A 25,353-nucleotide genomic window follows, 5' to 3' on the forward strand; every position below is an offset into this window, starting at 1 on the left:
AATAGAAAGTCTAGGGGTAGGGTTAGGGTTGGAGAGGAAGGTCCTTACAGTTGTAATGAAAAAAATAGGGTAATTAATATTACACATAAATATTTTTAATGTCCAAACGAAGCATCCGAATATTCTGAGAAATTAATCCGTGGTTTTTCCTTCAGCCATTGTGGTTGCACTGTACCTTTAGGTTATCTAGATCTACAACGGCTGAAGGAAAAACCCCAACTTTATTCTAAGAATTTTTTGGCTAGTGTGACTTAATATTAAATTATGAAAAAAATTTAAATTTTTATATCCATCCTTTTGGTATATTACTACTGTCAGGACCTTCCTCTCCAACTCGAACCCTACCCCTAGACTTTCTATTGGATTGATACATCTTTGCTGACAGCCAACATGTGTGATCATATAGCTCTGTGGGTTAAGCCTCTGACGCATGTAGTTGGTCCTCAATGCTGAGGCCCTGGTTCGATTCCGGCTCGCAATCCCGTGTTATATTAGTTGTTCTCATTCTTATTTCTACCCCATTGTCGGGCTGTCTTTCACTACGCCTATCCATCAATTAACTGCAAAAGACTACAACACTTATTTACAAATTTCCTGTTTATTTATTAAATACAATTCTTTAATTTCTTACATCTTTTTTCCCCCCATACTTTATAAAAGTTTAATTGTCTTAACTTTTTCCCATTTATTTAATTGCTTCTTTTTTATGTATTTTCTTTCTTTAATCTTCTTCTTCTTTCTAGAATTTAACACCAACCTTAAATTTTGGGTCATTTTTAGACATTTTGAAAAGCTATCAACTCAAACAGGGTAACACCGACAGATATGAAATTCAGCCAGGATGTACTGCACACATGGGTGATCAAAAGTTATCAAAATGCTCCGCAAAAGTCTGAGGGCGTGGCCATGGCAAGGCTCCTGAACTTTGATGCTTCGCCATGACACATCAACTGCTGTGTAACTGCCCTAAACATGCTCTAATCTGCCTCAAACTTTACATGTATGATCAGAGTCCAGCCCTGATGACGTTCACATGCTGAAATACAGCCACAGTCATAGCGCCACCTGTTGGATTCAAGGAAATGTTCTATAACTAGCCTGTACATGGTCCAATCTGCCTGAAATTTTGTATGTGTGATCAGAGTCCAGTCCTGATCACATCCATAGGCCGACATAAACTCTCGGTCGCAGCGCCACCTGGTGGATGGAAGGAAATGCTCTATAACTAGCCTGGACATGGTCCGATCTGCCTGAAATTTTACGTGTGATCAGAGTCTGACCCTGATCACATCCATAGGCCAATATACACTCTCGGTCGCAGCGCCACCTGGTGGATGGACAGGAAAAGCTCTAGAAGTAGCCTGAACATGCTCCAATCTGCCTGAAATTTTACACGTGTGATCAGAGTCCGGCCCTCGTCGCATCCATAGGCCGACATGCACTCTCGGTCGCAGCGCCGCCTGGTGGACGTGCCTGGATTCGCCGACCAGCAAGGATGCGAGGACCCGTCCAACGCTGCTTGCAGCTTTAATTATATGTTGTGTTATGTGGATCTGAAAGTCCAATTTCAAATAAATTCGTAATCCGCTCGTATACAGGCTATTGATTCCTCTTTAAAGTGTTCCTAGTTGTGTACTGCAGAAAGATGTTTATGCTATATTGTAGTGTACAAAGATGTTTATGTTATATTATACTGTAGAGAGATGTTTATGCTATATTGTACTGCGGAAATGTTATCTGCTGTTGGTTCCTCTGTCTACAGCGTCCTCTGCTGTTAAAGAACAGTAGTAAACATAAAAGGTTGTAAAATTATTATATTGCGGGTTACTCCAGTTAGTTTTGTATCGTCACCACAAGCACTATGACTCATACAAAAGTGCGTACAAGCAAAAAAACGGAGGACTTAAAATAATAATAATAATAATAAAGCTTTACCCGGCGCACAAAATTGGCGCACCACATCCGGTCCGGCTGTCAAATCTGTCCGCTGGCGCGTGTCGTGTGGGTTTGAATGTGGCGTTTGCGTGTATGCGTGACTGGATTAAAATTAACTCCAAACGCATTTTCAGCAGCCACAAGCAAACCCGAAAGTATCTTACGACGGTTAAATTCGCGGGCTGACTGCTGTCGTTTACTGTGTGCGGACGTTACTCGCACGGGACCGAGATACATGTCAACCGAACCCAAGAGGATCCGCACCGACAACATGACCGGTAAAAAGATCGGAACCCACAACGGCACCTTCCACTGCGACGAGGTCCTGGCCTGTTTCTTCCTCCGCCAGTTACCTGAGTACACGGTAGGTACAACCTGCTGCTGAAGGAGACGTGTTGAGGAGTGTTTTTGTTCCCTCACATGCCAGTTTTTAATTACAATCTCCTTCTAAACGTGTAAACCTGTAAATAAAAAACACAACCAGTGTATCATAATATCTTCACCCTGCATTCGCTAATCTAGCGGAAATATTTCCTTAATTGTTGTCATGGCTCCAGTGTCATGCTATAACACACCAAATGGGGGTGCTGCTGTATAAATAGATGGTTCTCCCAAAGAGGTGAAATACAGCAATGAAAGTATATTTACAAGTGTGCGTTTTAGAGGGAAATTGCAATAGCAAAAGGTCAGTGAAACATTCATAGTTGCCTTTTAACTTGCGCCTACATGTCCTTTTAGAGATGTAATACCTTTTAAACAACCCAATGTCTAAATAACGTGACAAATCACTGTGTTCATGCAGCCAAAATTATGGCAGGATTTAAAGAGATTATTCAACTTGGAATGCATCTGATTTAAAACAAAAGTCTAGCTCCATAATAGCTTCCTATAATGATACTAATATATGTCTTGATATTGTAAATTTTCTGGGATAATCAGTTTAGAAACTGTCTACACTTGTAAGCATGCAATCAGTGATTTGCAGCATTGTCCCACAATGGCCTAATAAACTCCGATATATTAAATGGATAGGCAAACTCTATATTGACCGATGAGGCTGATCTGTGATTTTATTCACAAATTTAAGTTGTTTCCCATAAGTATACATCTATGCCAATATTATGTGTCTGTAAAAGTTCAATTACTAATTTAAATTCAGCATCAGATGAGTCCACATATTCATGATAGGGTAGGATACAGACTTAAAACTTTATTATTAATCACATAATAATCATGTGATTACATATGTACATTTATGTGAAGTTTTCTGGTCGTAAATAGATGGAACAGAATAGCCCATGAATTAAAGATTGGCGCCCAAACCAGCCTACATGTCCTAACTAATGCCACACTCTTGTTATAATTAACGGTCTTGGAATATAAAATGCATATAATGCACATGATGCATTTGGATCATTAGTATATATGATAATTTGTCAATTTTTTTCCCCCCTGATATATTATCTACAATTCTTTGTGCTCATTGCGCAGGATGCTGAGATCATCAGGACCAGGGACCCGGCACAGCTGGCAGAATGTGACATTGTTGTCGATGTGGGAGGAGAGTTTGACCCAAAGAGGCACCGCTATGACCATCATCAGAGGTGCAAGTCTGGCAGTAAGCTGCTGCAAAGCGAATGTGTTAATTACATTTTGGGTTTCAACAGATGTTTAAAACTCTGTGAACTAAGAGTAGGGAATATGAAAGTCTTTGTTGTTCATCAGCTGTCATGATAATCTTATTGTGGGTTCATTTTAATATGGTGAATCAATGTTAAATTAATACTTCAGAGCAGCTGCTGAGTTGAATTTTTCACTGAGTAATTTTGTGAAGTGTTTGAGAGTTTCTCTTAAAAGTGACAGTTCAAGTTTAATTTTAAATTATCAACGAGTGCAGTGTGGTGGAAGAAGGTGATGCTCTGTTTTTTACATAAACAGATATTGTAAATGTGTTTTCTTATAATCATATTATTTTTTTTCCCTTAAATCGCTTAACATTCATATGACAGTATGTGTTTTTAATGATGGAAAAACAAACCAAACATTGTAAATATGTCACATTTTAATGTATCATAGGTGAAGGACACAAGCATAGCTGATATTGTTAATGTTATTCATTCCATTATGATCTGACAGTGTGCCATGTCTTTGAGCCAGCCACCATAGTGAATCTTATGCATTACACCTGGGGTTTCCTTGCTTTAACATAATTATATTGTACTTTGAAAAGGGGCAGTGTCTTTTTTTTATCTTGAGAGAATATCATTATAGATATTTTCATTACCCCGGGTCCAAGGATGACAAAATAAATTTCCCCTGTGGCATCTGTTCTCACATCCGTCAAGCACCCAGATTGCATAAATCATGAAGGAACAGTGCTCCATGTTTTGTGTTAAATTTCCTGGCAAAGTTCCTTTCGAATGATTGCGTTCACTCGACGTTTCATCACGTTGAGTAATCAGCCCATTCCAGGTGTCTTGACAGCTTAATGTTCTGATGATAATCAGAGATAGCTTTTATGACCACGGTGATAAAGATATGCCAGGGCTCTCTTCCTGGCAGGCGGTTAGTGATAATTAGTGCTCCTTCAATTGAATGCCCCCCTGCTGTTGGTTCACGAGGCACAGAGGCTGCCATGACACTGTCAGGGGCCACAGGAGAATGTAGCTGTCACTCACATGCGCGGATGGGGGCAAGATGGTTGTGATGGCAGGGCTGGATGTAAGTGGGCTGGGGGCTGGAGGAAGCTGGAGAGGGAGCTGGCAAGAACAGTCAATAGCACTTCTTTCTAAACAGTGACAGTGTGCAGATGAAGATGACAGCAAGATCAATGCATCATAGTTAAAATTTAAAATAAGACCATAATAAAGAAGTAGCGCATTGTTTATTTGCTCTCTTGTTGAAAGTGAGATGAGAAGATAGATATCGCTGTTATATCTGTCTGTTGAATGAGCTTTTTACAAGACGTAACTGCGCTACAGAGGTGCTGGTGGGCAGATTTTGTTACCTTTGGATGGAGCTAAATTAGCTGGTGCCCCCTGTTTTTAGTTACGCTATGCTAAACTAAGCTAACTGGTCACCGGCTGGAACAGACAAGAAAGTGACAACAATCTTCAAAGTCATCGTAGGAAAGCAAACAAGCATATTTGCCCCAACGTTTAACTGTTCCTTTCAAAGACATAAACGATAACTTACCTGTCCTTGACCTGGATCTTTGCCTTTAATTTTCATGCAGACTTTGAAATAGTGAAAACAGACTGTATGATTAAAAATAACTGTCCCAATAAATTGAAGCATAAGGACAGAAAAAAAAAATCCAGAAGGACAACTTCTAATGTGATAAGTTGTTACAGATATGGAAAACTTTTATCTTAGTTTCTTAAGCAGAGAAGAAGATGATTACAAGAAGTGGAGGCAGGAAAAACTTTCTCCAAATACTGACTGAAGGCAATAAAGCACACCAGATTAGATCTGGCAGGGATTAAGACTGTCGTTGCTCACATTCCGCATGCACTCACTGCTCCCTCTCAGCAAAAAAAACAAAAAACAAAACATAAACATATTTTTCAACAGTGACAAATGTGGTCTGCATTTTGCCTCCCCTCATCACCAGTGCTGTTAAATAGTTAAAACTTTTCACACAGCTTTTCATGGTAACATGGTTTAAAATGTTGCTCACAGGAGGATCTGTGGACACTGCAGGGTTCACCTTCCACTGTAGTCACTAAAAATCTGTAAGCATTATGATGTGGCCACAGTTCATTTAATTTGGGAGGTTTTCTCTCAATGACCAGCATATAATCTACATATTATTTAGAGAAACATCACATTTTTTTAAAGTTTGATGTAATAAAACACGAGCATACAATAAATATACAAGTGAATCTTCCTTTAAAAATAGTATTCAGAATCTTTACTTATATCACTATTGTGCAGCACTTGGTCACAAATGTTAAACTTTAAACAACAAAAGAACTCAGAGGGCGATCAGAAATTGTGGCAACATAGAATGTGGTCATTTAAGCAAAATGACCTTGCGCTGAGCACAGGCGTGTGTTATGTATGTGTACGTTATGTACGGATACCGAATCACGTGACTTAAATATGTAGCAGGCGGTGGGAATTGATGGGACTCGGAAACACCCCTACAGTTTAATCAATTGTTCCTTGTATCATTTCCAACGGATAAGTTAAACAGTACTTTACAGGTTCAGAATTGCTTTGTGGTTCAATCACTGTTTGACAAGCATGAGGAGGACTAAAGCGGCCTCACTTCATGAACTGAATGCAAAGCAAGGTCTTTGTAACAGGACTGTATTAAACTTGAATAGCCACAGTGACTTTGGTCTTTTTTGTCAGACTATTTGTAAAATCGGAAAACTAGCGTCAGTATGATCAAAAATTACTGGCCACTAGTATTAGTTTCAAAAAATGCTTGAGTTTCTTGAGTCTGAGTTTGTTGTCATACATACATGATTATGCAGACACTGCAAATAATATTCCATAAGGCCATTCCCTCTCCCTCTAATAATATAGCGTGATCAGCAACATTACGTGGTGCAGCTGGTGCAGTATGGGAATCAAACTGCATTATATGTTTATTATCTTATCACAAAACTTCATTTGTGCCTAAATATTTCCTTTTCCTTTAGCTGTCTTACTGCTGATTCTATGGGGTAAATGCTGTAACTACAGTATCTTTCATTGCACACAAACACTTTGACGACTTCTCTTTGCAAAGCTTTTTTTTTTAAAAGTAATCCTCTGTTTTTAGTCTGTCATTTTCCTCTCGATTATTCACTCCCGTCTCCTGATTATCCACATAGAAATGCCACAGCTTGGCCAATTAGCCCTTTAATGGCTGTGATTACCCCCTGCTTCCCTAGCATGTCACTCATTCATTTGACGGTAGGTTTTCCGCTGTGCTGCAGCCCAAGCATCCTAATTAAGCCTGAATTAAATGACCAGCAGTGGCTCGGTGCTGGAGCCCACCCATCTCAGCACGTGTCTGAGCAGAGATCTCCTCCAGCGGCTGTGTGCTCACACTTACAGACATGCTGGAGCAAGAGCGTATTTATGGACCCGCCATTATTGATATCCGATACGCGGCCAGTAATGTAGAGCTTATAGCTAGATGCAGCATTTTACTGAAAAGGTCAGTTATTGGAAAAACGGTGAATAATGTGTTTTTGAGCACAACACTAATGTTTAATCGCCCGACCTTGGCTTTAAGATGAAGTGTTAGATATCGTCAGCCCATAGACCCTGCAGTGTTTTCCACTTTTAAGCAATAAAACAAGCTGTTTTCCATTTGCCATTATCGTATGTCCTACTCTGTCTGGCCTAGACTCCATAGATATTAATTTTATTGTGATATGAAACAGAGAAAGGCAGCAAATTCTCAAAATTGAAACTGTAATGAGAAAATGTTGGCATTTTTCATAAAATTTGCTAAAAATCATTCATGATTTGGTTACCAAAATAATTGTAGATTAAACTTCAGTTGACAGGTTCAAATGTAATTGCATATTAGTGTATTTCAGTGTTACTGTATTATAAATTATTTCTTTTATTAATACTTTATAATTGGATTTCATTACAAGTAATGATCTAGGTTAGAGCAGAAACTATTTATTCAATGATCTATTAATCGATTAATTGACAATTAAAAGTTATTAATCATGCAAAAATGCCAAAATATCACTGGCTCCTGCTTCTACAATGATATGATTTGCTGCCTTTCTCTGTGTAATATACTAATAAACAGTATCTTGGTTTTTTTTTAATACAAAAGAATACATTTGAAGTTGCCACCAGGCACTTGAGCATAATTTTCTGACGTTTTTAACTGTTAATAAAATAATTTAGAAAATACTAGATCAATTAATGTTGACTGCAACTGCTTTATTTTAGTCATAGTCCTATTCTAGTTAATTCAGACAAAGCACTTATGAGGATGAAGGGCAATGCAGCTCTTTCAAAGCATCATACAAAAGTGTTTTTTTTTTTTTTTTTTTAAACGGTCTTCTCCCTCTTGCTGCACAGAACGTTGTCTTGGTGTTCAGGCCTGTAAAGATGCTGTTGCACTAAGCTAACAGATTGTCTTCCTTCTATGCAGGACTTTCACAGAGACCTTCCACAGCCTGTGTCCAGAGAAGCCATGGGTGACCAAGCTCAGCTCTGCCGGCCTGGTCTACCTACACTTTGGTCGTCGACTGCTGACCCAGCTGACGCAGCTCAAGGAGGATGATCGGCAGCTGGAGGTTCTCTATGACAAGGTGAGACGAGAGAGATGACAGATTTATGGTGGGCAGCGGATTACTGCTGATTGTGTTTTATTCACAAAACAAACACTCCATTGGAAACGGATGTTTTCCACTGACCCACTTGTGTCAAAAACATAGCTTCAGCTGGTGATTTTGTTATCAAGTTGGAAGAGAGACAAAAGTCTATTAAGTGGGCAAGTTTGTCTGTTACAAATAAAATTTCAATGGAAAATAGACATTTGTCACTTACATATGCAGAAATACAGGCCAGAAGGATCATTATATTATCTTCACTGCTAAAACCGTGTTACTGCTGTCCATGTTGTTTGGTTTAAAAACTGAAAGCATGCAGTTACTATCTGTGGGAAATGCAGAGTGTTAAGTACTTAATGTTTAGTCTCTGGCATTTTGCCTTCATCACACAGTTGGCAGTAGAGTGTGACTAGATATAAACTGAGTGAGACAGGAATGTGACAAAGTTCTTCTGCAAGACTTAAACAGAGTTTAATCTAGTGCACTTTAAACAGCTCGGCCGACAGGAGGCTTTAGCACGCAGTGCATTTTGATGGCCAGCCACATTAATCTAGTCAAATCTTAGGTCGCCATAATAATTAGCACTATTAACTCATATTGCCATCGGCCTTTTGATGTGTCAGTTTGTTTTAAACCCCAAAGTAATCCTTTTACTTATGGCTGGGGTTTTATATATTTTAAGATGTTGCGTGTCTTGTCCTTTGCCAGTTCAGACAAACTGAACCTCTATTTTTGCCCCAAAGCTTAGTTCCACTTGTAAGCCACTTGTAAAATGTCATCTCTTTGGTGATTGACCTTTGGATGTACAGAGGAGTTCACTCTTCTGCACTGCATATCTACTTCTCCGTGCCTCCTCTACTCCTTGAATTTGGGAGTTTTGCAACCGAACTGAAAAATAACATCTCTCCTCCGGTTTCATTTCGGTGTAATGACCTAACCCTGTGCACTTCAGCCTTTAGTAACTGCCCACACACTGTGACCAAATCGGTTTTAATCATGATACTGTTTTCCCCGTTCATTTATCGCCAGTAAAAGTCTATGTTTGCTGCACCATCTTTATGTTTAAAATTAGTATAAACACAAAACAGCTGATTCTTATGTCAATACAAAATCATAATCTCTACTGACACGTGCCACTTTGTATTGCTTGCAGCTGTATGAGAACTTTGTGGAGGAGGTGGATGCTGTTGACAATGGAATCTCACAGTGTGAAGGAGAGGCCCGCTACACCGTCTCTACCACGCTGAGCGCACGTGTCGGGCACCTGAATCCACGTTGGAACAGCAAGAGTCAAGATACTGAGGTGAGCGCATGTGAGTGTGAATGTACTGTAGGCACACAGATGCGGGTCTGTATCTGCGATAAAAGATTATTAAAAGTAGCATTATGTATTTATTTATTATTATGAATGTGTTTTATCGTTGCCTGTACTGCTGCAGTATGACTCGTGGACAGTTTCATGAGGCTGTACATGAAAAACTCTGTCTTCTAAATTCAAATAAACACATGAAACACCACATGACAGCGCCATGCAGACAACTTTCAGTCTCTGTAGTTATCAGTGAAGCCACCATTCTTTCCTGGCACCCAAACTACTCCCAGGCTGTAAACACGAGCAACATCCTGCTCTTCTCTGTGCCCTAATCAGAACAGATTATACACTTAGCATCCAAGGAGGGTATTTTTTGTACCTGATTTATTTGTGGATTCCTAGGACACACTTAATGCGAGACATAACATGCTGAATTTGGAGCACTTTGACGAACAACTATTTTTAACTTTGATTAGACTGCGGATTCATTTTCTAATTAGTCTTTCGGTCAAATGAAATCCATTAATTATCTATACCCACTTTATCCTGCAGGCCAGTTGTCCCAAATGCACACGCACGCACATATATATGTTAGTTGCTGATTCATTTTCTAACCAGTTATTTCACTTATTGTTTCAGCCTACTGCCTATTCCCATCATTGTCTTGCATACAAAGTAAACACCCTACATAATAAGAAACAACAAAAATCTGTGAAAACTAAGACAAAACTATACATCCTTCTGGAAATGCTGAAATACATCAAAAAATGTATTAAACTGATGACTTCCCGAACCTTTCTAGTTGATGAGTAACCCATCACCTTGCACTAATTTCTTGCCTGGACTGCCTGAAGCTGCTTCTGTTTTTAATATCTTGATGTTTAGTAGAAAGCTGTTCCACAGTGGGGCTCCTGTATAATTTAATTATAATCACGCAATGAGCAACCTGTTGTGAAGCAAATACACAAAATGTGGTAGAGTGTTATGGTCATTATGACAGATGCAATGCAGTGCAATTGATGTTCAGAGATCATTTTGAGAGTAGAAGCAACAGAGAGGCTCAGAAAATGACCTAATGTGACTTTTCCTTCTCTCGTTAGTGCAGGATAGGAATGCCTGTAGGGACAGACCACCTGTTTCCACAGACTCTCCTCAGATACCAGCAGCCTTGCTTTGCATATATGTTGACCATGCCAACAATTTTTTCTTACTTTTTTGCTCCCATCACTCGGCCTCTCTCAGGGGACTAGCTGGCCTATTTGTTTTTTTCACATTCCAGCTCACATGATTATAATTCTTGTCCTTGCACTTGCTTCCAATTTTCCCACTAACTCACACTGCAGGCGAGCCATCTCTGCGATAGGAAAGGGGGAATTGAAAAATGTTTGGTATACAACTTTATGGTACACTGACCTGGTGAACTCTCAACAGTGGCTGTTTGTGATAATTGAAAAACCTAATGGATTTTCATCTCCACCATCCATGGCTGGTGAGTCTCAGGGCCATGGCAGCCCCCTCAATCAGATGCATACAGATTAGACTTCTGCATGACATGCTGAGCTCGCCTGCATGTACATGTGTTGGTGCCCGTATCTGTGTCGGGATTTCATTCTCATGCTCTCTTTGGATTTTGCTCGTGTGAGGCTGTGTCAGTGAGTGAAGTCAGGCTGGGGGTTTGTGCCGAATATGACAGGAAACTGATGAAGCAGGTCTGTAAGGATCAGTTGGGAGATTGTTAGACAAGACTTTCTCACCCCCATTTTTATGTGGCACACAGCCTCACAAGCATTTCACATCAAACTGTATTGGAATTCAGTGATGGTGTCGTGATGACGACAGATGCGAATGATCAAAAGGACTTTAAAGCGTGAGGCAGGCTTGTAAAGTTCATCCAGTTCTTTTTATTTTTCTATTTCTTGTATGAAAGTGACATCTAAAGTCAGAGCATGATACAGTTTAACTGGCGCATTCCGTCACTGTATTTGACTGTAACATTTACATCTTATCTCTAGGAGGGTTTCAGAAAGGCTCTGAAGATGGTTGGCGAGGAGTTTATCGACCGTCTGGATTTCTACAAGTCTTCCTGGTTGCCGGCTCGAACAGTTGTGGAGGAAGCTGTTAAGCAGAGACATCAGGTACAGGACTGTGTGCAGTTCTATTTTTTTGTGCAATTTATCAGCAGCTGCAGGTTTCTCACTTCTGTCATATTTTGTCCTTCTAAGAGTTGAATAAAATTGAATGTGTAAATTGTGCTTTTTATTATAAAGTATTCATACACCACTAATACTACTAAAACAGAAACAAATGCCAAACATCCTAATCAATTCATCATCTCTAAGAGGTGGAGGGTTCTTGGGAATATTCCTGTTCCCTGCTCTTGATGAACTGGAAGATACAGTTAATGGTGAAATTGTTTAGCAAAAAGTCAGAATGGTGGATTTTTTTTGTGTTAGGCTGTTGTTTTTATTTTGGAAGAACTTGCATTGGCATCGAAAAAGATTGTTTTTTTCAGTGTTCCAGTTTTGATTCTTTGTCACCGTTCCGGCATGGACGGAACGGTAAAAGTTGTTCATGTTGTCACTGAGATTTCATTCTAGTAGCAAGTTCTCCTGTCAATGCCAAAAACTAAAGACTTTTGCTCTGCCTCTGTATTTTAGCTCCTGTAAGACTAGAGTTGTTTGATTATCCTTTTCTCTTGTTTTCCAAGAAATCTCAAATTACTGTTTTCCACTTTTTATGTCTGCACTTTAGCAACGCCACACACTTTACTGGTTTTCTTCTCATTTCCAGATAGATCCCAGTGGGGAGGTGCTGTTGTTCTCCCAGGGTGGGTGCCCCTGGAAGGAGCATTTGTTTGCGCTGGAGAAAGACCTCCAAGTGGAGACGCCCATCAAGTTTGTCCTTTACCCAGACCAGAATGGACAGTGGAGGATCCAGTGTGTCCCTGCTGGTCTCAACACCTTCCAAAACAGGTTTTTTTTTTTTTTTTTTCAAGTAATTCAGCCAAAGTTTGTTTTTAGGTAAAATTTAGTTGAAGGTCATTTAAATGCCATTTCTGCTCTGAGAGGTACAGATTGTGATCGTGCATGTGGAGGGAGCACCTTGCATGAGTTACCTCGGCAGAAGTCAAGCATGCAGTTATCGTAAGGGTGTTGTGACAGGATTCTATTAAACATCGGTGGAAAACACAGTGACAGACACTGTCAGATTTTGAATTGCATTGAGAGGAATCGTGGTGTAACTTTCATGCTTATTGGACCATTCGACAACTACTCAGGGAGGGTTGATGTGATACCTGGAGAGCGAGTAATTCCTTCATGGATAGGAATACTTGTTTGTAGGATGAAGACAATGCTTTAGCCTAGGCAAGGGTATTGTTGTCACATCGCTCTCTAAGGAGCTGAAAGGATGTAAACACACTTCAGCGCAGCCACCTGAGCCCTTTTTTCCATGCACACCACTCTCGCTCAGGTGTTTCTTTCTCGTGCTCCTAATGTTAATTACACCCAATGCTTCAAATACACGAACAAACATACAATACATGCAGGTTTGACAATTTGACAGATGTTTTTATTTACAGCCACTTACTTGCATGTGCCATGATTTTTATGAATATTAACGAATGTGAGATTCATACACTATTGAACAACAGAGTCCCTTTCATTTAGTATACATAGTAAACCATTGTCTACTCGCTTGTTTATTGGAATATGAATTGATTTAGGCCACTAAAAAATTGAGCAATACCATTGACTGTTTACTGTCTCATTCAATAAACAACAGTATTGAAGAAGTTAGAGGTTACATATGCAAATGTGCAAAAAGAGTCACCTATTCATCCCGGTGTCCTCACTTTAACAGTCTACTGTATCTATGAGACTGTAGACATTTAGCTCACTGTGCTCATAGTTGCAATGCCAAAAAAGGCAGATGTTTATAATATTTACATGTTAGTCTGGTGAGTAAACCTGCTAACACTTGCTAGTTAACAGAAAACACTACGTTAGTTGAAGCTAACCTTTATGTTTTCTATTACTTCATTTGAAAAATGTCCCTCATCTGTCATTTTTTTTGTGTCGTCCTTCATTTCATGATACATTCATCTATTTTATCCTCTTTTGTGTCTTACCTTTTCTTGCCTTGTACATCATTTCCTACAGCTTTTGTTATGGAGCATTTCTCCATATTTTTAGCAACAATGAGGTCTTGAACCCTCAAGCCTAACACCTCTATGGAATGTGGCTCGTCCGTGCTCATTAAACCACATTAACATTCTTGTCTTGTCACTCGGTGCTGAATGACAGCGATGACAACAAGTCGACCCTTTTTGTGAATGCTTCCAATGATTACCTATCGCCTGTGTTCCCTACCTGAGAAGGAGAATTGTTTACCCAGGGACCCTCTTGCAGTACGACCCATAATGCTGCTCCAATAATGTCAGCATAACTGCTGGAGTTGGTGTGTTGTTTGTCTGGTGCCCTTAATCACAGAATGTAGCACACACTATCAAGTTATGGCCAATAAAAAGATCTTCGAAGCTCACTCTAGATCTTCTATAGAGATTCTCATCTTTGTGGCAGCGGTTTTTAGTGACACCTTTAATATCTGTGTAATAAAAAAAAACCACATTTCAAGGTTGCTCTTTCTGCAAAGATACGGACAGAAGAGTAGCTGCAGAAAATCTTGTCGTGCAGAACATTTTTCCAGTATTGATGGTGCTTCTCTTATTTTTTCCATGCTGGGTTTGGTTCTCCTTCTCCAAGTTGTTCCATTTGATATTGATCTCTGCTTTTAAAGTGGCAGCACCATGTGCACCTCAGCCTTAATGACTGAGGTGGAAGAGCGTCAGTGATGATGTGTGCTTTTCAAAGCTGTAAAGATCCCTCTAGAGACGAGTTCCTGCATCTAAATACCCAGATTTGTTTAGCTCAAATGCACTGTTTCTTATCAGATGTTGTATTTTTATAGCAAAGATCAGAGCAGAGCTGACAGTTTACCGATGGCAGATTATATTAGTTAATTAAAGTTGACTCTGTAACAGCTAAAATAAAAAAATTGTCTGCTTAATGTGCTCTCTGCAGTAGGTGTCTGTGTTGTTTATGATTGGAAAGATGTGTCACTCTGTATACTACTGTACAACCACAAGTGGATTTTTAGGTTGTAAGTCCATGTTGTGAAACTTACGTAGGCTACCACTAAAATCTGTGATGTTCATCTGGCTAAAGGTGGTTAGACATGTTTCATTTGTAGTTATTTTTTGCCTTTTATTGCTTGTAAATATTTGGATGTAAACCTAATAAGTTGTGAGAAAGAAAGCAAATAATACTATAGGAGATAAGGAGGGAAGAAGTCACTAGTGTTCTGTATGTATCAGCTAATGAAGTGAGTGAGACTCAGTTATGTGTTTGTATGTTCATGTGCTCACAGTAAGAATCATGAATCGTAGCACATTGATATACACAGTATTTAACCCTCATCTTCCATCACACTGACATCACACCATCACTTTCTGGCTCATTCCACTTACTCGTGTACATAATTAAATTAGAATCTGCAATATATTTTTTACATTATGCGTTCAGCAGTAGTTCGGAATCATTAAGTTCTGTCGCAAATGAGGAAAATTAAATCCTATTATATAGTCTGACATTTTGGGCCTTATTGGTTGTTTTTTTTCCCCCTGGAGCGAAAATAAGTACTCTGATTTTTGTATGAGAGTAATTATTATAGTATTTTTTCCTTCTATTATTTATCCCACCCTCTTCATTTTAAGGAACTGTTTTCATCTCTGTCAAATAGAGATTAATCCAGAGGAAATATATAGGAAATATGATAGATTTATCCTCAACGAGGGTAATTTTTATTTACAGCTGTGAAAAATTCATTGTATAATTTCCACTCCCAGCAAAAGAATGAATGCAGTGTATATTCTATAATCAAATGTAAGTGAATTAAGTCTCTTTATTTAATACTTGAAATTTAGAGTAACATCTGACAAACAAATGCACCAAAATAGTAAATAGTTTAATGAAGACATTTTTCACTCAGTTTTTCATAATCTGTATAGACCACAGAGATGAGTGTATTGCATTCATGTTACTGCTTCACAATGAAAACCAACCCGAGTTTTGCATGTTTTTTGAACAGAACTAGGCAATGTTGGCTTTGCGTGGGCAGCAGCTAATACGTCTCTGATATAGCATGAAATAAAATAAAACAGCAGAGCCAATAACTGACAATGAAAACTGCATCCCAGAGAGAACCAGATGTAAATACAGTGAAAGGCTGTTGCTTAATAACATGCATCGTTATTCATAAGTATAATCAAAAATTTAAGGGAAAACATAAGAATTCTACATCCAACGGGCTCATTCTGGTTCTCCACATGTTGTTTGTCTGCTTTGTACATGTGGCATCTGTTGTCTTTCTTTTCTGGAAAACAAGTCCTTCCTTTGCTCTCCATGAGATGTCTTCCTTTTATGTTTGAAATTTTTATTTATTTATTTTTTTTAGTGTGGAATTGATCTCAGATTTGCCTCCATGCTAGAACTGAGACTTCACTGTCACAGCATACGGTCTCTAACCTCCTGTCCACCGCGTTCTTTAAATGTCTTGTTATCGTTGACTGTATGTGCCCTTGTGCTTTTATTCTGGGTTTGACAGGTCTCATTATTGATACACTGTGGGTTGCTGGAGAGCAGTAGGGGATCTCCTGAGCACATCGTGCCCACAGATACAGGAAGGGGGTGGAATAGCTTTTTGATTCACTCCTGGTCTGACCAGTGGGTGCTCTGTCAGATGCCTTCTATTTTCACCTTATTCCATAAGCTCTTGGAGCTCCTGGCTCTCCCATTAGTGTTTTTTTTTTTGTTTTTTTTTTGCTTCTCTGTCTCTCTTGCTCTCCTTCCTCTGTTAAGTATTTCTGTCTGTATCCTGTAATCAACCACTTCTATTTCATCACTTTTCTCCTGTCTTCGTCTCTTCCCATTAATGCTATATCTTCCTCTTCCTCTCCCTCATCCTTTCTCTCTGCCCTATCTCACCGTCTCACCTTTCACACCTTCTGCCCCTCCCTCGCCTCATCCCTCTGCTACACTTTTAGTTGTTTTTTTTTCCATTCTTCCACAGATGCTCATCAGGCGGCAGCACTTTCAACTAAAAAGGCAGGCACCTGTTTATAGGTGTGGAGCACTTCAAAGATTTCATTTAATGCCAACATGCTGGTTGGTGTGGAGCTACATGAGAACAGTGGCTTGTGAGATGGATAGAAAAACATAGCTCCAGATGGCTCTTTCTCTGGGTGGCCTGTTTCCTCCCAGTAGGCTCGTGCCGACTCTGCAAAAGGGGTGTTGTTATCGCCTGTGTCCATGCTACTGCACCTGGGCAGAAAAAGGTCTATTTTTATCAGCATCACATTGCTAAGGAAATGTGAGCTGGGGAGAAGGAAGAGGGAAGTGGAACAGAGATGTACTGTATCGGATAATGCTGTAGGTTGACAGCAGCATGAGCTGAACCAAAAATATATACGTCTGTTTCAGGAAAGACTCACTGGCTGCTGTCACAGCTTGTGTTGGGGCTGCGACTAATGATTGTTTTCTGATTATGTTATCTTTTTTTCTTTCCCTCTTCATCTGATTATTTTGATTAAGAGTCTGACAAGTAAAAGGCAGAAAATAATCACAGATGTCTCCCACAATTGCCTGTCACCAGATACACATGGCCCATAAGTAGCATCACAACAAAAGCAACAACTGAGTATTGCATGATTAAAATTATCTGTCCCTCATCAAAATAGTAGCTCATTTTTTTTCTTGTCAGTTGACAAATCAGTTATATTAATGCTTTCAGGACTGAAATTACATCACAGACTAAAGGAGGATAAAAAGCTGTCTTGTTTCTGGCATCAGTCTTGAAAAAATGAGAAATGTGGTGAGGAAGTGATGGAATGAAAATAATTCCATGTAATTTCCCTTCAAAGGCAGCAAAATTATACTTGTTTTTCTCTTCCTCTTGTGAAATCAGATGGCTAAATTACCAGTATGGCCCATGTTGAAAAGAAAAAAAATATGTGAAGTGTGTGAAATCCGTAGCTCAGAAATAGTGCCCAAGACTTGAGAGTTGTCAAGCTGCAAGAGGATTCAACACCTCTGCATAGATTCAAGTAGGTTTTGTTATTGTCTTCAAGAGGAAGGCTCACAACAAGGTTTAAGCTCCTTATAATATCACCAAATACATGCAGGGTCTTTTTTTTCGTCTCGAAGATCTCCTGCCTCTAATACCCACTCAAAAGTTGTGTTTTTTTAATTTTCTATTAATGAGGCACTAATTCCCACATTAGAAAAGCTGAAGGGGGAGGAGGGTCTTCTAATTGTGGTTTTATTTTTAGACCGGTCATCTTGAGAATGAGAGCTTCCTGGTCTGTCATAACAACAGCAGTCATCCCCCTCCTACTCCTTCCCTCATTACCAGCCCCGTTGACCTTTCCTCGTAGCTTGTTTTCCAGCCATACTGTGCAGCTATCGATTGGTTGATTCTTTAACAGGGATTATAGGTTTGTCATGCTTTCCTCCCCAGGTTGCCCTGTGGCAGTCTTAATAGCAATAAGATTGTGTAGATTTGAGATAATAGCAGGGAGAATAATGACAAGTTCCAGTGAACATGTGCATGAAAACCATTTGACATTATGGTTCACTTTTGCAAAATTACTGATGGCTGGCTGTCTCATCACTCAGGATATTGCAGTAAAGGATGCTATACAGAATGGCAGTTAATATTCAAAGGGGTAGTAGAATCTCTGAGATATAGACCCTTCAAAATTGTGAACAAGAGAAAACACTTTGTTCACTTCAAACTGCAGCCGTGTATGACAAACGTGTCACTTTATTTCTGACAAGTTCAACTGTTCACTTCCATAATTCATCAAGCATTTGACAAAGAGAAAGTGGAGCCTGAGGTTGACGTGACATTTTCAGTAAAATCTGAAGCTTTTAGTGGATTTAGGCGGTTTTAAAGGCATTTAAAGTCTATTTCAGAAGCAGCAGAAGGGTGAAAGGTTAGGAATGAAGTGCTGACTCAGTATTCAAACAGAATGAAACATTGCTAAATTTAGCAATACTCTGAGGAGAACAGAGGTCTAACATAATGGCGATAATAACCCCTTCAAGGCAAGAATGACACACACATGCACACACTCAAGATAACTGGTAATGTGTTTTAAATGATCTGCCAGGCTGTGGACGGACCTCTATGCTACCTGCTGTAGGTGGTAAATGAGCTACTCTACATTTTTATGAATTTTCATCCTCTGTATGCTTCATCCAGAGACACTTTGTCGGGGTCAGCTTGTAAACCCTTGCAGAGCCAATCTTTTCCTCTCTTTCTAAGATTGCCTGTTGACTGGGCTGCCACAGAGTGGCTCTTCAGCCATTGTGCCGATGTATGATTTTCCACATTACTGGAGAAGAATAAAGCTGATTTTTTTATGGGCCTATTTACTCAGGCTGATTGTAGTGCTGCCATGTGCACAGAGTACTGCACTTTACCTTTGAAGGCAGCATCTTTACCTCATGCCCTTTCATTGAAATCTGAAAAAGAAAATAATCAATTTTTTGTGCAAAGCTGTGCAGAAGACATTAATTGTTTTCACATTTATACATTCTTTATTTTTCTAAATTTTGTTCTTGATGATGCAACTAACAGTTTTTTTTTTGCATGATTTGTCATTCTTTTTTCCCCAATCAATTAAATAGGGCTAATATTGGATTACAGTTTCCTGAAGCCCAAGGTGATCCCTTCATATTGCTTGTTTACTCTATCTACCAGTGCGTAATCCAAAGTTATTGACTTCAGAAACATATTAGACAAAGAAAAGAAGCAAATGCTCACATTTGAAAAGCGAGGCTAAGCAAATGTTTGGGTTTTTTTTTTTTTTTGCATGAAAATAGACTCAATAGGCTTTTTGTGTGTTTTTTTATTGTTATTTTGTTTTCATTATTCCTGTGTCCAAAATTGTTTTTAAAAGGGCTGTTTTTCTGCATGCGCTGACATGTACAGCACAGTGTGTTTTGCAAAAGCAATGTGTCAACAGGAAATGAGCAGCTGACCGCGTAGCGTCTCTCTGTAAGCCAACTCGCCCTTCTGTGTTCCTGTCCCAGGCTGTCCCTGCTAGAAGAGTGGCGTGGTGTGCGAGATGAAGCGCTGTCAGAGCTCAGCGGGATTAAGGACTGCATCTTCGTCCATGCTAGCGGCTTTATTGGCGGGAACAAGACCCAGGAAGGAGCCCTGGAGATGGCTCGCAGGACCCTGCAGGCCGCCGTCCAGCCCCCTGCTAACGGCAGCAGCTGACTGGTTGGAGAGGATGGCAAATAACACATTATGTTTCCTGGCTCAGTGTTTAGAGAGAATAGCAAGAATTAAAAGTTGTGTTTACGGTTATGCAGCTCGTATGTCCCATCCAGGGCTGATGTTGTTTAGTTCTGTGGTGCCAGAGTCAGGGATGATATGGAAGTGGAAGCCAAATAACAATGGACCAGCTCCTAAATATCTTCATGCCTCAAAAGATTCACTCTGGATCATAACGTTGACTCATGCTATTTTTCTTTTCTCTACCTGTCCTCATAAATGTGTATCTATCATTGTTTTCACTTCCAATAAAAGACTGTTTGGATTACATTCTGGTCTTTTGTAAACATTTCAGTATTGGGTTAAATCCAGCAATAAACACACTGCTTTCCCTATTCTGCTCTCATCTCATGGTTTTCATTCTCAGCCAAGCTAATATGCTGCCGTCTGATCGACCAGCTCCGACATCTTCAAAGCCTGTAAATACCACGGCCTTACCTTTCAAGGGTTGATTTATACATACACCTGGACAGTGGTTCCTCCTTTCATTTCCAGCACACTGACATCAACTGTAGCACTACAAAGGGATACAGAGGCTACTTCCGCTGGCTCCAAGATCAAAGCGTCAATAATGAGGCCTGATTAATTCTGAGAAATTAAATTTCCAGACGCTACAAAGAGGTGCTCCTTGTGGCAGCCAGTGTCGTGACAAGGTTACCGGCACTGGGACGAGCTATACAGTCAATTTCCCTGTAATAAAGTCAGGGGATGTGCCTTGAATTTTCTCATTAACACTCCAGATTTTCTTTCCCCCCAGCTCTACCTGTTGCTCCTCCCTTATTGCATCCTCCATGAGGCTGACCTTCTGCTGCTCTTGCTCTATTTTGCTGTAATTTCATTGCTGTGCATTTTATTTCCATCAGTGAGGGTGTCATTGTAGAAATGCCACTGCAGCGGGGAAAAAAAAAAAGAATTCATGTGTTGCTACTTACAGCTGTTAGTGTTGCTCCAATTCATTTCTTTTTCCTCATTTGTCATTCATTGTGCTCAGTGGTGCAGACTGGTAATTCTTAAGCAACAGGGTCCTTTAACCGGCTTTCTTAGTCATTGTTTTGCTTCAATTTTTCTCTTATTTGAAACAGAGAAGAGTAAAAACTGCTTAAAAATACAAATGCCTGTAAGTCAAGTAGTTTACACAGATAATACACCATCATAACAATAAAGCTCACAGTGTAGCATCTAATCTATATTTGGTCTTAATTTTCAACTGCTGAAGTATTGTTTCAATTTTAGCTGAGAGTGCACTGGCTATTTTTAGTTGCTCTGGAAAGGTACTCTTCGTCTTGCATCGTCTTTTCCACACTACCTTTGTCTCAGATGTACACACACGCACACACATTTTAGTGTTATTACTCTGCTCTCTCTTGTGCTGGACTTGAGCCAAGGTCCCAATACAATCTATACACATTTGTGACAACATTTTACAGTCACATGGTTCATTTTGTAATCTCTGTCAACTATAATGCTGTCTTGTGTTGGGAGATGTGGCAAATAACCCTTTTTCATGGCTTACCTCAGTCAAGAGAAGCAGGACACAGCAAAGGTGTATTCATCATGACGGTGTAATTGGAGGCACTCTGAGAGAAACATCAAATTGAAGGGAGGAAAAGAACCGACTTGTAGCCTAATATGTATTGATTTGAGTTTCCAGTCGCCGCTGTACCCTTGCATGCACAATTTCAGATCCGTGACCAACTGCACTTGCCTGATTGCTATGCACGGGAAATCACAAGATGCTGTGACTGTATTTTAAAGTTCAAAGCTCAAAAGACCTTGTTACATTTTTGCTTGACATTGTATTTTTTTTTTTTTTATATTTTAGCCTATGCTCTGGTTTTCAGCACTAAGTCCTTTCCTGTTGCCCAAATTACTTACAAAGCAACATTTTTTAATACTTTGTTTTGTCAGCAGGTTCGATTTTTCACTTGCGTTGTCGTTTCGAACAACACAGCGGCAGACCAGACCTTTGTGTTAGTTCCTGGTCGTAAGCATTTTTATACGATTCCAACCTCGGCAAGTCCCTGTTGACCACGGTGTGGAAAAATGGCTGCCTAGCGCCTCAGCAGAACACCTGCCCCCAGCCTGACCTGTTGTTAGTGGATTCACTCCCAAGAGAATGACAGACTGGTTACAAGAAATGCTCCACTGCTTTTTTTATCTCCGTCTCTGCAACTCTATCAGGCGTACTCACTAGGACATGGATTTCGTGCTTTTTGTCCTCCGCCTTACTTTTCATGACACACATAATGGACACAGTCGCAACCATGCACTGTCTTGGAGGAATAGCTTTCTGCCACTGATTGTCACATCTTTTCCACTGCCTCCTTCTGTTTACAAATTTGTGTAGGGTTCACTCAGTCTTCCCCGTGGAGGACTACAGTCACATCAGACAGATGATGCCAAACTGCTTCACCGCAGTCAGGTTTTCCAGTAGAGTTCACATTGTCAACACCGTCATCAGCAAACTGCTCATTGGCATGTACATCTTTTAGAACGACGCCATCCCAGATAGAGACAACGTATAACCACCTCCCTCCTTGGCTCAATCTTTCTTTTTTTTATTTCCTGCAAATTGAACTTCGCACCCATCATCACGCTTTTCACTCTGTTCAAGGACCGGAAAAATAGACAATGTGCAATACTTTTTTTTTTTGAGTGGTGGATTTTTCTCTTTGCCATCACATGCTTTCTCATTATGCTCGCCTTTGTCCCTTGTTTTCTATCTGAAAATCCACAAAACTCAGCTTGTCTACATCCCTGTGTCTGGCAAACATGGAGACAATCATCTGTCAAGGGCAAAACATTCACAAAAATTCTGCTGTAAAGTGGGACAAAAAAAGCATTATACTTGCAGCATTCCGTATTGTGTCTGTCAGGAGTGGAAATGTCATAGGTTTTAGCAGGCCGATGGGAGCAGGGCAAGCTGGGGAGGCAGGGGAGGGATATGAGGTGCCATCATGCCTGTCAGACCCATCCTTTCCCCCCTGAGGGCTCAGCTAGATGGGCAGATATTCTTGTTGCTTATGGTAGAAAATCAAAGTGGGAGCAGGGCAGTCGCACTAAGTGCAAACCCCTATGAATAATATTTAATACAATACATACACTGTGTGTGCTGTTTTAGTGTGTGTCACATTGTGTTCACATGCTCTTGTTGTTATCTGTATAGAAATTTAATCCGTGTGTGCGTGAGTCTCAAGGCTGCCTTACGTCCTCTCTCAGCTGTGTTGCAAATTCAGGCACTTGCTTCTATGCCTGTCCACGTCGATCTTCATTTTCAGCTTGATATACTGTGGACTTGCACTGTGACAAATGAAGTCTCTTTCTGCTTGACCTCCAATACCAAGCGTGGACCAAACACAAGTGATTAGAGGAGGCGCGTCTTCCCTTTAATGTTGTTCTCTTTCAGCTCTATCAGTCAGCAGCGGCCACCATGTGCTGCCAGAAGACACGCATTGTGCCTTAGCATTGATTTTCCAAATGTCTACAGGTCTGCTGGAGGGATGAAACACCATTCTTCCAAAAATATTCCCTCACTTCATGTTTTGATGAGTGTGGTGGAAAGCACTGTCTAACATGTTGGTCCAGTATCTTCCATAGGTGCTCAGCTGATAAAGATTCTGCCTGTGAAGGTCACAGTATATGATTCACATAATTTTCATGCTGATCAAACCATTCAGTGACCTTTGTGTCCTGCAGATGAGGGCATTGGGATTCTTGAAGAGACCACTTCCATCATGGGATAAAGGTGATCATCCAGAACAACATTGCATTGATTTCTAGTGACTGTTCCCTCCATGGTGCTAAGTGAACTCAATACATACTAGCACCTCCACAGAATAACTGAGCTGCCGATGCTCCTCGATGTAGGGATCAAGCATTCAGTGCTTTACTATTCTAGTGAATGCCACATGTGCACTCACCACTTGTTGAGAATATCATAAAGAATGACCAGTGCACATGGTTTTTGCACCACTGGAATGTGCATAAATTTTTATAATGAGGGGTTTATGCACTGCAGCCAGAAAATGACTCTCTAAGAAACAGTTCTTGCTGATGACCTGATCACTGACATACTTAGTCACCTGAGGAGGAGTTGCTGTGTGATTTTTTTTTTTTCATCCATCCATTAACCATACTGTTACACCCAGCCTAGGGGTCAGTGAATGTAACATGAAAATGTCATCCTGTTGGTGCCTCAAGCAGCACACACCACAGATTTTTCCAACGAAATCAATAATTTATTTTCCAAAAGCGAATATAAACAAAGGTTGTATTAAACAAGCTAAAAGTATGGATGAGCTGAAGTCAAAACAAACAAAACTATGCTAAACTTCCCGAAAACAAGAGGAACGAAAGAAACAAAAGATAGCAGCTCGATCCCTTCTCTTACAAATAAACTTGGGTTGTTAAAGAACTAATGAGTGGATGGACTGTGCTGCTGTGTGCTGGTTGGGACTCCGCGCAGAATGACTCGCCCATCTGGTTCCCTCGCTCTCTGACCCCCCGGAAGCGACGTCATCTTTCCGCTTTTTATGTCCGTCCTCGTGGTAGACCGAGCCAATCCGGCGCCGACTCATCAACGTGACGTCCAATCCGGGCAGTGGTGCGGCACAGCCGTATTTACATATTGGATTAGTTAAATACAGACACACAGAGCGCAGAAAAAAACAACTTCATACGACTGCAGTCGTAACAATACACCACTTAATCCTCTGCAGGGTCATGGAGGGAGGGGCTGGAATCTATCCCAGCTGACTGAGGGTGACGGCAGCAGACACCCTGGACAGGTCACCAGTCTATCACATGGAGACAGACAATCAAGCACACTCACATTCACACCTAGGTACAATTTAGAATCACCAATTAACCTCAGCATGTTTTTGGGTGGGAGGAAGCCGGAAAACCCACACTGCACAGGGAGATGCAAACTCCATGCAGAAAAATCCCAGGGGTCTTCTCTTTTTCCATACATATTGGAGTAATGCAAAGATCATTAATGTCAAACAATGTGGACAGTCGACCGCAATATAATAGATCTTAATGCAGATGTCACTTAGATCATTGATCCTATTAAACAATTAACCTGTTGTGCAGTCTTTAAAACTGAATCTCCTGCCATCCGTGCCTAAACAATGAATATTCCTTAAAAGTAATTTACATATTTTCCTCTCCCCATCTTAATATAAAAATCAGAAGTGACCAGGGCTGCTCATGCCACAGAGCTTAATTAGATGTAAATTGCTTGATGCCACCACACAGTGCTCATCTGTGGAGGCTTTCGCTTATTTTTCCATGTATTCCTGCAGGATTTTCTGATAATTTCTCACCCACCTTTGTATTTTTGCCTCATCTGTTCTCTGAAATATATTTGCATACCTGTGTTCCTGGCTGGGATTCAATCCAATT

General features: G+C 40.2%; 1 protein-coding gene across 1 annotated transcript; it reads left to right on the forward strand.

Moving 5' to 3' along the window:
- The first annotated feature begins 1,966 nt into the window (after positions 1-1,966).
- On the forward strand, positions 1,967-20,282 carry myg1 (myg1 exonuclease). Its single transcript, XM_023284710.3, has 7 exons — positions 1,967-2,299; positions 3,427-3,539; positions 8,054-8,213; positions 9,388-9,537; positions 11,559-11,681; positions 12,337-12,518; positions 19,701-20,282. The coding sequence occupies exons 1-7, from the start codon at positions 2,012-2,014 to the stop codon at positions 19,888-19,890; spliced, it is 1,206 nt and encodes a 401-aa protein (XP_023140478.2). The 5' UTR covers positions 1,967-2,011; the 3' UTR covers positions 19,891-20,282.
- Positions 20,283-25,353: the final 5,071 nt, after the last annotated feature.

Source organism: Amphiprion ocellaris, chromosome 5 (assembly GCF_022539595.1).
Source record: "Amphiprion ocellaris isolate individual 3 ecotype Okinawa chromosome 5, ASM2253959v1, whole genome shotgun sequence".
In the NCBI taxonomy this organism is placed as follows: Eukaryota; Metazoa; Chordata; class Actinopteri; family Pomacentridae; genus Amphiprion; species Amphiprion ocellaris.

What these genes read in the sequence shown, in the direction of transcription:
- myg1 (XM_023284710.3), top strand. Translation starts at nt 2,012, where the DNA reads ATGTGGCGTTTGCGTGTATGCGTGACTGGATTAAAATTAACTCCAAAC. An exon ending in TGGAGGTTCTCTATGACAAG is followed by an intron (nt 8,214 to 9,387) that starts GTGAGACGAGAG and finishes TATTGCTTGCAG; the next exon opens with CTGTATGAGAACTTTGTGGA. An exon ending in CTGTTAAGCAGAGACATCAG is followed by an intron (nt 11,682 to 12,336) that starts GTACAGGACTGT and finishes TCTCATTTCCAG; the next exon opens with ATAGATCCCAGTGGGGAGGT.